A 13,340-nucleotide genomic window follows, 5' to 3' on the forward strand; every position below is an offset into this window, starting at 1 on the left:
AGAGCAAGATTGTGTGCATCATTTGCAGTTTTAGAAACACCTGACAGTTGGTCAGATAGCAAATCGAATTTATTCTCAAGTGGAGCTAGGGCTGCTCTCCAGTCCAAGGCTAGGGCTTGCCTTCTTTTGTTAATGTACACATCTGCGTCTCTGGCCTCCTCCATTGTAGCAGCTACTTTCCTGCCCTTGGCCACTTCCATGCTGCTTTTAGCCATGTCAGTGTCTGAGGCCTCCGCTGAAGCCTCAGATAAAGCTCCCTCTAACTAACCTTGGAGGTTTGCTTTTTGGTCCATGTATTCCTTGAATCATCTCCTTGCCGAGGCTATATAAAACTTTTGATCAGATGTCAATAGGATCCACTTTGCTTAGATTTTGTCCCAGGATGATTGGAGACACAGAATTATGCTGCCATTTAGCTTTCCAACAAGCCACGCCCACCCCTTCCTTCGCATTTCTAACTTGCAAGGTTTTAACATTCTCCAAACTAGGGGATACTGTGTCCTCAACAAATTAATTGTGAAAGAGTAAAGCAGAGACCAAGCAATAAATCACATTTCAATTGGTTCTAATAAATCAAGACTAAATGTCACACTCTTATTGGGGATAGAGACATTTGTGTGCCTGTAATCAGTGTAAAGGCATATTATTGTAAAATGGCTTCCTCTTATGTTTCAAACTGAATAGCATGCAAGTACCGACAAGGTGACCCAGTGGGAAAACAAATATGAGATATCCGTCCCAATTCCCAAAGCCTGTAAAGTTCCCATCTTTCAATTTGGCATTTTATGTTTGATTCTGCAGAAATTTCTCCTCACTGCTAGGCTATTCTGTTTTATGATGGCAAGTCTGAGATTATTACTTTCCAACAGTGTTGGCTTTCATTAGTTTTTGATTTTACGTGCTAGTGCATACTAAACAATGAGTGCTGTTATTAATTTCTCCCAATAGTATATCATTATAATGACACAATATCAGAGCAAATAAGCACCTATCACTTTCACAATTCCAGCTAGCATTGTTAAGCATAGCATTTGCATGCATTATGCGGTGCACAGGCTAACAGAAGTGTCTTATTTCTGGATCCATGTGGCAGAGAATGAATGATTGAGTTCTTGGCTTCAGGTATCAAATTACATTTAGGAGAAATGTGAAACTCCCAGACACAGAGATTAATAAAGTTGCCTTTCCTTTTTAAAGATTATGTTCATTCCAAATGCACAGACAAAGATTGCAATCCATTGGTCCCAGATATGAAAAAAGGAAAAAGAGAAAGAAAATGCACAAGGATCAAGAAGTGGGAGGGGAGCAGTAGGAACCTGCATTATTTTTCACCAAGACTTACAGTTTTCTAATAATAGAGAACCTAGACTGCTTTGGCCAATCCTACAAATAGCCTTTCCACTTATCCATGTTCACAGCCAAGGTAACTATTAGTGTACAAATCACTGTTTATCTGCAAATAGCCTTTTCAGTGCAAAGTTCAACCCTGTAAGTACACTGAAATGGATCTAGATAATCAGTGCCATCCAAGTCTTGCACAACAACCATCCACTTGAGCAGTGTCCAAAAATATTACATTGGCTGAGAGCTGGAATAGTCCTTTAAGGTGGTTCAGAACTCACCTTCTAGCAAGCAGGTATTTATTACTTCCTGCTCAATATTATGAGCCAGAAGCAGCAACGGCCAAGCAAAAAGATGGCACCCTGTACTCTTCCAAGCACCTTGTTTATGTCCCTAGGCCTCAATAAATGAAATTAATCCCAGTTCACTAGCGACCCATTTAATGGCAATGAAGTGGCATGCAAATTATTAAGGAAGCAAATTTCCAAGTGCTTAGCAAATAAAGTCACAGAAGACTCTGAGATTAGCTTTTCATTGTGTTTTGCAGGATCCACTTCTGACTTGCATTCCCATCACTGTCTGTTCTCATACACCACTCATATCTGCCTGTAAACCAAGGGGCCAAACCAGCAGCACCAAAAGGGAGCTTAGGAGCAATTACATCAACTGAGTCATTTCCACATTCCACAAAGCAACCAGGGCTTTGACAGGACCACCAGCCATGCTAATAGAAATATTGCAAGTGCTCTCATAACTCTCTCTAGGACCCATCAACCTGAGATTGGATTGTTCTCTCACCCATGGATTGTTCTCTCACCCATGCAGAGAGAGGAAGACACGGCAAGCCTAAATCTCAATCAAAAGTGATTTGGCCATGAAAGGAGAGAAGAAAAATCCCTCTCATTCCCATACCATAGCATGACCTTTAGCACATGTTGGGCCACTGACAACTGGAGACAGCTCCATGACCTTATGGTTGCCATGACAATCCTGAACTACCTCTGACAAGTAAGCCTTGACATGGATATTGAGGTCTCCCAGAACATCCATTCTGGAGGTTCCTCCTCCTCATGTTTGAGATCACCACTATCAGATCAGGCAGAGGGAGAATGCAGAGATGGGTGGTACAGGATCTCTAATGTGCCCCAATAGTCCACATTGGAGGGGAGGGACACTCCAAACAAGTGCTCACCCAGATAGTAAACCTAATGAGAAACAGAGAATACTAATAGGCAACTTCAACCCCCACCCCATTGCAGACACCAAGTCTATACTAGCGCCAAGTCTATACTAGACACCAAGTCTATACTATACTAGTATTTTCTGAATTTGAGTAGAAAAATTGATGTCGTTTAAAAAAAAATCCACACCATCCTAAGCAGCTTCTGTTTGTAGCTAACTGTGCTACTGAATCAGCTAAAATGGTAACTCGCTCCTTGCTCCTTTTTAAAATGAAGGGCTTTAATCAGGTAACAGACAAGCTTATTCCATCTGTACTATGTACCTAACGCCTTCCAAGCTTTAAGTTTCACTGTGCTGTTGCTATGTAGTTCACACAAGCCTGCAGCAACAAGTGACGAGCAACAACTGAACACTGATCACCAACAACTTGTAAATGATCCATCGTAAAATGTCTTGCCTTTAATATCTCTCATAAATGTTCTTTGCCAAGTTTATTATGTATATAGCATTACTGTCCTACATGTCACCTTACAGAGCAATGTAAGCAAACTATACAGATCTCTGTCTTGAAGAACATACAATCTCAATTTTGTTAGTAAAAGGAATAACTAGGGGAGAAAGGTAGAGTCAACAGGTGAACACAAGCAATCATGATTCTTTTCTGCTGCATCTTTAGCACAATAATTGAATGTGGCCAAAATCTCATTAGAGAAGGAGGGAAGCTAGAGTTGGAGAAGACAATATCAGACTATTGCTACATGGAGCAGACCCACAACTTATGTGGAGCTTACATTTCAGGGATAGTGCCTAAATGGCACAACTTAAGTGTGCATAAGTTGCAGGTCTGCTGTACTTTTTCCTAACAGAAAAGTAAATTTAAACTCTAGAGGCTAGAAGCAGTCAACAGTAACATAATGCCCAGGTAAAAGACATAGAGAAAAATACTGAAAAGCAGTACTCCAGTCACCCTTGTATACATTGCCACCGCATGTCTATCTAGTCACTACAGGATGCAGAATCACTTTGAACATGTGGGAGAATATCTGCTGGCAAATGAGTGGGAGGGGGAATCTGAAAACATACCAATTCTGTGAATCTAATATTTTTGTTAGATTAAGCTCTATTTTCCCTCTTTTTTCTTTCTTTCTTCTTTTCTTTTTTTCTTTTTTGCTGGGATGCTTAAATTAATTGTCAATTCCAAAGGTAGCAAAACAAGCACGACAAGTACAGTAGTATTTAATTCGTTCCGGAGGTCCGTTCCTAACCTGAAACCATTCTTAACCTGAGGTACCACTGTAGCTAATGGGGCCTCCCGCTGCCGCCATGCCACCGCTGCGCGATTTCTGTTCTCATTCTGACGTAAAGTTCTTAACCTGAGGTACTACTTCTGGGTTAGCGGAGTCTGTAACCCAAAGTGTTTGTAACCTGAGGTGTTTGTAACTCAAGGTACCACTGTAATTACAAAAGTTTTGAATACAAGATGGACAGAGAGCTATTAATCTGCCTCTGGGCCCCTATACAAATAAGCCCCCACAAAGGAATAGACATGCATGCATATAAACACAAATTCAACCCTGAGACATACCCCACACCATCTCTAACCATAATTCTAGACCTCAAACCACAGTATGAGCTTCCAAATATACACCAGACAACCTCTTTCACATTTCATTATCTCAGGGTTCAGCTTCATAAATTCACACCTGTTTCCATGTGCAGCAGTCACTGCAGAGTGATGGCCGTAAATGTGACTTGTTAATTCAGACATCACACCAGTCCATAGCTATCACTGCCCTTGCTTGCAAACCCAAATCAGATTCTTCCCTTCTTCTAGCCAACTGCAATTCAGACATCCTGCCAAACTATAGTTAAGCTTGACATCTACATTGAGCCAAAGATACATTCAGAGGCACGAGTTGGAGGTTAGGAGGACAATGTGCCTGTCACTCAAAGCAGCAGCCTGCTTCTTTTTCTCCTTTTATCCATATAAGAAACACCTGGTAAAATAGAATATGCTGTCTCATATCATCTAGTAGTGAGTTTTCCCACTCAATAAATTTGGGTATTCCAATGAACTTTATAATGCTGACCTTTTCAACAGTGTGTCATCATTAAACACCCTAAGATAGTAACCTCAGTCACACTCACTTTAAGTGAGTCCCATTACATTCAGCGGAACTGCTTAGTAGGAAGACAGAGGCACAGAATTCAAGTCCATAACTCTAGAGGAAAATTAGTTACCCGAAAACTCTGTTTTGCTGAATTGTTCTATTTCCAGCCCTTCACCTTTAAACCTTTATACTGATAGGTACAGTTGAATGGCATGAACAGTCTAATATAGTGCAGGACACAACACTACGGAAGGGAAGGTGTGTTAACTAAGATCAAGAACAGGACAGAAAGTGGAGAGAAATTGCCAGGATAAAGGGACAGGACTGTGAAATGGAGCTAGAGCAAATGAGTGAAAAAGAGTAGGGGATACAGAATAGTCCAAAATATTGTTTTCAGAGTGAGAACTAGAGGCAAGTATGCGTTCTTGAAACGCCTTCTTAAAAAAAAAAAATCACTTATTTCCAGGCACTTGAAACCCATGCTTCTTAATGAAAAGTAGATTCCTCCCCAGGCCTAAACATTTCTTTTTTAGAAGGAGAATGCAAATGCTTATCAATCTTAAAAGGGTGGGTTCATGATTGTATAACTACCATGCATAAATTAGCTTTAAGCTACATTTGTTATTATTTATGGATTTCTGAAGAACAGTTGGATGCATCATCTGCCTGACTCTACCCAGAATCCCCCTCCAGCTTATGAAAGGTTTGGACATGTTTATTTGTGGCTACAGAAAAATTCTTTACTTTACTTCTTCTAGCAGATGAAACAAATCAGGGTTTAAAATAAAGTTATGGAAATGTGAATTAAAGCTTAGAGGCATACAGCAGACTGCGGCCAGGTGTTTTGTAGATAAAGCTGATGGTGCATACATCTTTGGAATCATTTTAAAGTGATAGTTCTTAAGGTTAAAGGCATTGTGGAACATGGAATGAAAATTCCTTATAATCATATAAGAAAGAATATAAAAGAAGAACCCACATGAGGATTTACCTTCCACGGCTCTTTTGAAAAAGACTTTACAGCTGCCACAGGTAACTACTCCATAATGACACCCAGATGCCTCATCTCCACACACCAAACAGACTTTGGAAGGTCTTGAGGATCCAGACGACACACTTCTCAATGAGGAGCTATGAGGGAGGGGAAAAAACAAGTTCGATCAATTCAAGTCATACTTGCCACAGGTAATCTCCAATTCATTGTTATGTGTGTTCAATGACTAGAAGGGTCATGAATTTAGGGAGCCACAACCCCTTGACATTGGCATTGTTTGTGTTAGATTTCACTTGTTATATGAAAACCACCCATAAACACACAGTGACTGTTTTTGAATGTCACAGTAAACTATCGTTATCGATTATCATTAAGGGAACAAACCTAGTTTTCCTTCAGGCTCTCCTCCAGAGCTGCTGTGAGATCAGAAACCTTTGCTTATGGTTAGTCACATTGAAGTGTTGCATCTAAACTGTAAATTTTTGGTTAATCTTAACTATAGTTTATTGAAACAAGTCAGATTCATAAGCCACAGTTTGAAGCTGGCTTGTTTCAATTAAACTGTAGTTAAGATCAATCAGAGATTATTGGGTTCAGATGACATGACAAATGGGTTAAGCAAAAATAAAAGTGAAAATGTCTGAATTCCTCCTCACAGCTACAGAAAGAGCAGGGGAGCAGTGCAGCACAGCAGGATGCTGAGCTCATTCATATCATGAGGAACCATGATTTATCAAATGTTCAAGCGCAGTCAGATTGAATGAGTGCCACAAACTCCATCATCATTTTAATTTATTACTTGCCCTTCACCCTAATGCCCAAGGGTGGATTACAACAATTTAAAATACAACTTTAAAATAGTTTTGAAAACTTACAATTTACAAAAACTGCAATCACAAAAAACCCAACTCCTCCTTGGAATCTACCTCCTTTATCTCCTCAAAATCACCAAGGAAACATATGAAGAAAGCATTCACACATTACAGTAGGCTAACCATTTAGAAAAAACAGCATATGCTTTAAAAACATTTTTTATGAAGACCAAATGCACAGGCATTAAATGTTGAGATTAATGCCAAACCAAACTACATCAGAATGTCTGATGTTTTATTGTATTTTTAATATTTTGTTGGAATTATTATTATTATTATTATTATTATTATTATTATTATTATTATTACTACTACTACTACTACTACTACTATACTCACTTGCCTGGAGGCAAGTCCCATTAAATTCAATGTATCTTACACCTGAATAGTTCTTTAAATGAGTGCACTGAAAAGTTCTACTCAAGTATGTCCATTAGTCACGGCCTGATTAAAAACCTTAAAAGTAGGGACTCACAAAACTTCACTAGAATATTTCTGTCTTTGTATACACACACTTCTGTCTTTGTATACACATACACCACTCCAAATAGCATTCTGGTAAGTGCAACTTTTGAAGGTTAGATGTATATTGGTTCACATATTATTTTGGAAACTGCAGGTTTGATGGGTTCCGTGTTAAATGTGTACTGAATTGAATTTCTCCACCATCCCTAGCAGGCAAGTGATTTCTCCACTCTTTCAGCAATCTAAGCCAATGATAGTATAGCAGTCTCCCCAGCACTGATGGCAATTGCTTAAAAGCTTCCTGTAAGCACTACTCAATTCACATACTGGTCCCATCAGGGGTGCTGCCCTTCCCTAAATAAAATGAACCGTCATTTCCCTGCTGTTCTTTTTCCTGGTAACGCCCCCTTTTCTTGTAATTAAGTTCTCTACTCTCCATAGCTATGACAGCCATTCCCAAAGTCTATTGCTTCTGAGGCATTGAGGATGCCATAGTACTGATGAATGGGGATGTGTGAGATTTCATCTTCTTCTGCTATGTGCATCTTGGGCCATAAACATCTTTTTTTGGCTGGTCTCTGGGGCTAGAGCATAATTTCAGAGCTAGAAGGCCTGCCTTAACCACGGGAAGTATTTAATTTCACTATTATGCACATCAATGGGAGCTTCAGAATCATATGATAATTTTATATCCATGTCTGTTACCTTTAACCAAGCATTAGATATAGCAACCGGAATGAATGCCCAGGGAAAAGACAGTTCTCTAAGGGAAAGGAGTGCTGCTTAGCAAAGAGAGAAGGGGCTGAAGCCAAAAGAGCTTCAATAAAGGAATCTAGGTTAGGATTTAGAAGTGACCATTTTCCTAGCACAGCTGGAACTCGGGGCTCTTAGCTGATAAAAGGAGAGGGAGGAGGAGAAGCAGTTGCAGTATAAGTGGAGAAATATGCATGGGCGCTGCACCGTGGCTTTTCCCTGCTCCTGCTAACCTCTGCCTGCCTTGGTAGACTCTACGGCTGCTCTATGTAAGTATAGCTTACATGTTGGAGGGGAAGCAATTTTCAAAAGAAAGCTCTGGGGGGGTAGTGAGCTTCAAGCACATTTCAGGTAACTGGCTTGCTCATTACCCTTGCTAGCTAATGGCTGGTAGTAATTGGCAGCAATATCTGAGACTGAATTCATACATGCCACTTAAAGCACTTTTGAGACTCTCTCCTGCTGTCGGTATGCTGGCATGAAAGTTTTAAATCAATTGATGGCCGCGGAGGAAGATGCCCTTTTCCCTTTTAAAGGCGGTGTGTGTGCTCCTGTGTTGGAAGGATGATTGCACATCCAACTATTTTAGGTTTTTAAAAGGGACGGAGAGGACTGTGGGTTCTTGCACAATGGCAAGGCATGGTAGGCCTTCGCCCCATGCTTTCACCTTAGCAACTCCTCTGCTTAGCTGCAATCACACAGGACAAAACTGACAAGTCTAATAGCAAGCAAGATGGGCAGGTGTTAGCAGCACCTGTAGTTGGGGAACAGAAAACAGGAGTTTCCTGTGGTGAGGGAAAGAGCTGTCCAAAAGTTCAGTGCACGTTTACCCTTGCTCTTACACAAACACTCCAGGCAACAACTTCAGCTATTGGTACTCCTTTTCTTAGCTATGGTAGAAAGGCTCAGCTCTAGCTGAACTGGAGAAAAAGACAACTATTTGATGGCAAGACAACTGACATTAGGCAAAAAGAGACAGATTCAAGAGAAGACAGCTTGGGAGCACTTGGAAGGGGCCTTAACTTGGAGGATTTTTGCTGTAGCTCCCTCTAAGTACCGTATTTTTGGCTCTATAAGAAGACCAGACCACAAGACGCACCTAGTTTTTGGAGGAGGAACACAAGAAAAAAAAATATTCTGAATCTCAGAAGCCAGAACAGCAAGAGGCATCGCTGCGCAGTGAAAGCAGCAATCCCTCTTGCTGTTCTGGCTTCTGGGATAGCTGCGCAGCCTGCATTCGCTCCATAAGATGCACACACATTTCCCCTTACTTTTTAGGAGGGAAAAAGTGAGTCTTATAGAGCAAAAAATACAGTATTTTAGGATGCAAGACCCAGAACTGCTTTGAGTCATTATTATATTTTCTCAGTCTTCTAAAAAGATAATCACATTTCTTCCTTTAAAAGAACATGAATGAAGGTCAAGGCTTCAAGGTCAATACTACAGAGCAGTAGTATTTTTTAAAGAAACTGACCAGAGGTCTTCCCTTGCCCTTCAGTGTAAAAACTGGTACTATGATTGAAAAGGAGCTTCTCCTAGAAATCCACGAGCTCAGGAGAGGGAGAGATGGGAAAGACAAGGAGTCAGGAGCACTGGTAATGCAGAAAGATGGGGAGTTACAAACTGTCACCACCATCAATCCATGTCACTGACTACTGTTGCAGGGCAGTATTGGCTAACATCCAGGTAGGAAAATGCGGAGATGACTTTTCCACCATAAATTCCATAAGTTGCGGCACGGTGGCATTCAAAGTAGGAAAACAGAACCTGTGAACAGTGCTAATGTGTCTAAACTGAAGGAGCATAGTGGTGAATCGTAGAGTGATAATTAAAATGCTATAAACTATACGTGTGATTTTGACATTCTGCTGCTTAAAATGCAGTGCCTGTGCTGTGTACTGCATGCCGATGTAATGAGAGGCATGGCTTCCGGATCCCCTTCTAACTCTCAAACCCCTGAACCAGGATGAGCTCAACAGTGACCTTTACATCCTCCTATTTCCCCTTGCACACAACATACATTCCACAATCTTAAAAGCTCACTAATTTTAACTCTGTCAGCTTTTTATGATGCAAAGTAAAAATATCCCCAGAAGAGTTTTAGATCAAGTTCCAAATTTATTCAGCTATACAAAGACTATTTCATAATTGTGCACAGCTACATAAATGGTATATTATGGTGTCAGGATAATTTGACATTAGAAAGTGGAAGTCTGCAGTCTAAAAATTCTCCAGCTTCAAAATTATGTAACCTTCACATTCATTATGAGAGTGGGAGTTCACATTCATTATGAAAGTGAGAGTTAACAAAAGCACTTAGGGGTGCCATTTAAACTGGGATCCAAACAATTGTTTCAGGTGCACCCGAGGGCTTGGGCACGCCCAGTGGAATTTTTTTTAAAAAAAAACACACACACACTGTGATAGGGTCTGGGAACCTTCTACCAATCTAAATTTAAGAGCCTACACAGTTGCAGAAGTGATCTGTCATGTGGCTTTTCTTCGAAAAACTTAAACCCAAAGCCCCATTGGGCACATGGAACTACTTGTGTGATTAGATCTCATCCTGATTCCTTTCTTGTAGGTTAAATACAAGCAGTTGCCTTTGTACTGGTTTATGGCTGCACCAGCTGAGGTCAAGTAGTTTATCCTAGGCCATGTCACAAATATCAGTGGCTCAGACCAGATTAGGAACTAGGATTGTATTGGCTCTGAGCCTCTTACATGCATATAACTAAACTGCCTTTTAAATGAATCTGCATTCAGTGCATTAATCCCACACTGGAAATAATGCTGCTCCTCCCGTTTTGCCTCTGCTAATCTGTGAGGCTTACTAGCCCTACTCATTGTGATATTTATACATTCATTACATAACAGCATAACACTGTCTGGCAATTGTTGGATGATGACAATGGCTTATTTATTATACATTCAGGGAAGCCCTTGCAAATGTATATGAATGGATGAGCAATGTTATTTTACATTTTAGTTGTGCACGTAAGTGATATCTAACACTGCCTAACAGCACTAAGGCTGGTCGCTGCTATAATTCATCTATACCTATATTTGTAACCTGATACAGGATGGCATTAAATGTGGTTTCATACTTTATTTCAGCAAGGAATCTGCATTTCTGCTCTCACTGAATTTACTAGGTCAAATGAAACTACAGACAAAGGCAACTGAAGGAGAACCGACAGAGGCACTTTACATCACAATGGAAGCATTTACCTTGATGACAATAACAAAAATACTCTCCCAGCACTCAGCCCCCAAGTAATTTATTTCTATGATATTTGGAGGACAGAGTTTCCCAATATCAGAACAAAATCAAGCTGTACAGTGGTACCTTGGGTTAAGAACTTAATTCATTCTGGAGGTCCGTTCTTAACCTGAAACTGTTCTTAACCTGAGGTACCACTTTAGCTAATGGGGCCTCCCACTGCCGCCGTGCTGCCACCGCACAATTTATGTTCTCATCCTGAGGTAAAGTTCTTAACCCGAAGTACTATTTCTGGGTTAGGGGAGTCTGTAATCTGAAGTGCCTGTAACCTGAAGCATCTGTAACCCTAGGTACCACTGTATTGTTAAGGAGAGTAAGCTAAGCTCTGTTTTCTTGGTGTAATGACCAAGGTTTCCAGCAGTTCCAAGGCATAATGCCTTCTTCACAGATGACACCATTTTTAAAATAGAATAATTGATAGTGCTCTTCTTCTGCCATGAGGTACAAAACAACAACATTGGAGCTGCCCCTCTCACAGTAAATGCCTGGGAACACAACTTCCTATGTCTCCTAACGATTTGAGACACAATCTTCCCTGTTCTCCTGCAAAATCCCCACTGAAACGGAAGCATGGCAAGTGTACAGCAGATAAAGGGGAGCAATGTAAGAGCATGCAGGGGCTTACACAAGTGGCTTAAGGAGGGAGTAGCTAAGCACTGTGTAACTCCTAGTCCAATTTAGGCACACACAAGGAGCCAGGAACATCTTCAGATGTTGCCATCCACATGTATTGGTTCCATCTCTAATGCATGCCCTATTGCTTCTGCCCCCAGAATGCCCGCATGCTGAAAATCTGCAAAGAAGAAACCTAGAAACCTTCAGCTGAATGTAGTTATCTGGCCTGCACTTTGCAGATGTCCATGCTCATTATATTAATGTCAAGAAAAGGACCTGTCAGACATACAACCCCAGAGGTAGGGAGAGAGTGGTTCCAAATCCCCTCCACACATATTCAGCTTTACATTTAGGGGAGATTTCTATGATAGGTCTAGAGAACCTTTAGTAATACTGCCATCTCATAAACTGCAATAATAATAATAATAATAATAAATTATTTATACCCCGCCCATCTGGCTGAGTTTTCCCAGCCACTCTAGGCGGCTCCCAGTCAAGTGTTAGCAACAATACATTATTAAATATTAAAATATTAAAACAGGGCTGCCTTCACATGTCTTATAAAAAATATAACAGATCTATTATAAAAGATATAACAATGGTTACATCATTGAAACCCCCCCCCGTTTTGTTATTCCTCAACCCACGTAAAAACCAAGGATGTGATAGCACTTTCAAGTCAGTTGTGCAAAATCTCTGCACACCTAACAACATTAAGAGACAAGGAAAAATGAGAAATAAACATGAGAAACTTCACAGACACATTAATCCAAATAGCCATTGCGTGAGAGGTGTGTGATAGATCGTGTGTGATAGGCCACACAAGAAGAGAGTTTATACACTCCAGTTTAATAGCATTCTTACTACTGAGTGAACAAAACATCATCATTTCCCAAATGGGCTGTCAACTCTCTCTCTCTCTCATCTCTCAATTCAGTTTGTAGTGAATAGCGCCCAATTCACATTAGACTTTTTTCACAGTAATCACTCTCATATGAAGTGATATGAAGTGGCCTCCCACATGGCAGCAGAAATGTATAAACCAGCAACACAGTGGCTTGCTTTGTATATAACACTAAGATGAGTCATAGGGAAAGCATGAACAAGTGAGCATGTGAGTGCATGGAGTTACAACCATGGCTGCTTTGCAGTCCCCTGGTCCTGCTGCTGAGCCACCTGAAGCTTAGGCACAAGCCCATAGTTCGTCTCACTCCAGCTAAACCATGGTTCCTCTTGCTCCAGATATACTACAAGCTGCAGCCATGGTTTGCTCTTTGCTTATCACTCAATGTTTGCCAGAAGGAGACGAAGCACGAGGCTGGGTTTTGACGTAACACTAAGCCAAACTATGGCTTAGCTCTGGATAGTGCAGCTGGACCAGGGGAAGAGCAAAATTACTAGGACCAGTGGGATTACTGGACCAGGGGAAGAGCAAAAATTTCACTCTGTGCAATCTCAGCCTTGCTCAGTCATGCTTAGCCATGGTGGGCCAATGGCTCTGCAAAAGAAAACAATAGAAAATTGGAAGGAAAGAAGAGAGGGCTACAGAGAATTGTAACTGGCTTCAGTGTGTGCGTTCTTGAGAGTTTACAAATAATAAATTGGAATGGCTTACAGTGCACTCATCTATCTATTATTTATTCAGGTGTAAATTCAATTGAATTTGATGGAGGCTTACTCTCAAGTAAGCAGATACAGGATTGCAGCTTAAGTAGCACTGTGTT

At 40.7% G+C, this 13,340-nt stretch overlaps 1 protein-coding gene across 8 annotated transcripts in view; it reads right to left on the reverse strand.

Moving 5' to 3' along the window:
• Positions 1-13,340, reverse strand: part of NR3C2 (nuclear receptor subfamily 3 group C member 2) — a 135,881-nt gene that overhangs the window by 47,813 nt on the left and 74,728 nt on the right. For 7 of the 8 annotated variants that reach the window (XM_081925978.1, XM_081925974.1, XM_081925972.1 and 4 more), the window contains one exon: positions 5,614-5,765. In XM_081925978.1, the coding sequence (XP_081782104.1) occupies positions 5,614-5,765 (152 nt within the window). The remainder of the gene's footprint in view (positions 1-5,613; positions 5,766-13,340) is intronic. The other variant, XM_081925971.1, reaches the window with a different exon arrangement.

The sequence above is a fragment of the Podarcis melisellensis genome, assembly GCF_964234715.1.
Source record: "Podarcis melisellensis genome assembly, chromosome: 9".
Taxonomy (NCBI): Eukaryota; Metazoa; Chordata; class Lepidosauria; order Squamata; family Lacertidae; genus Podarcis; species Podarcis melisellensis.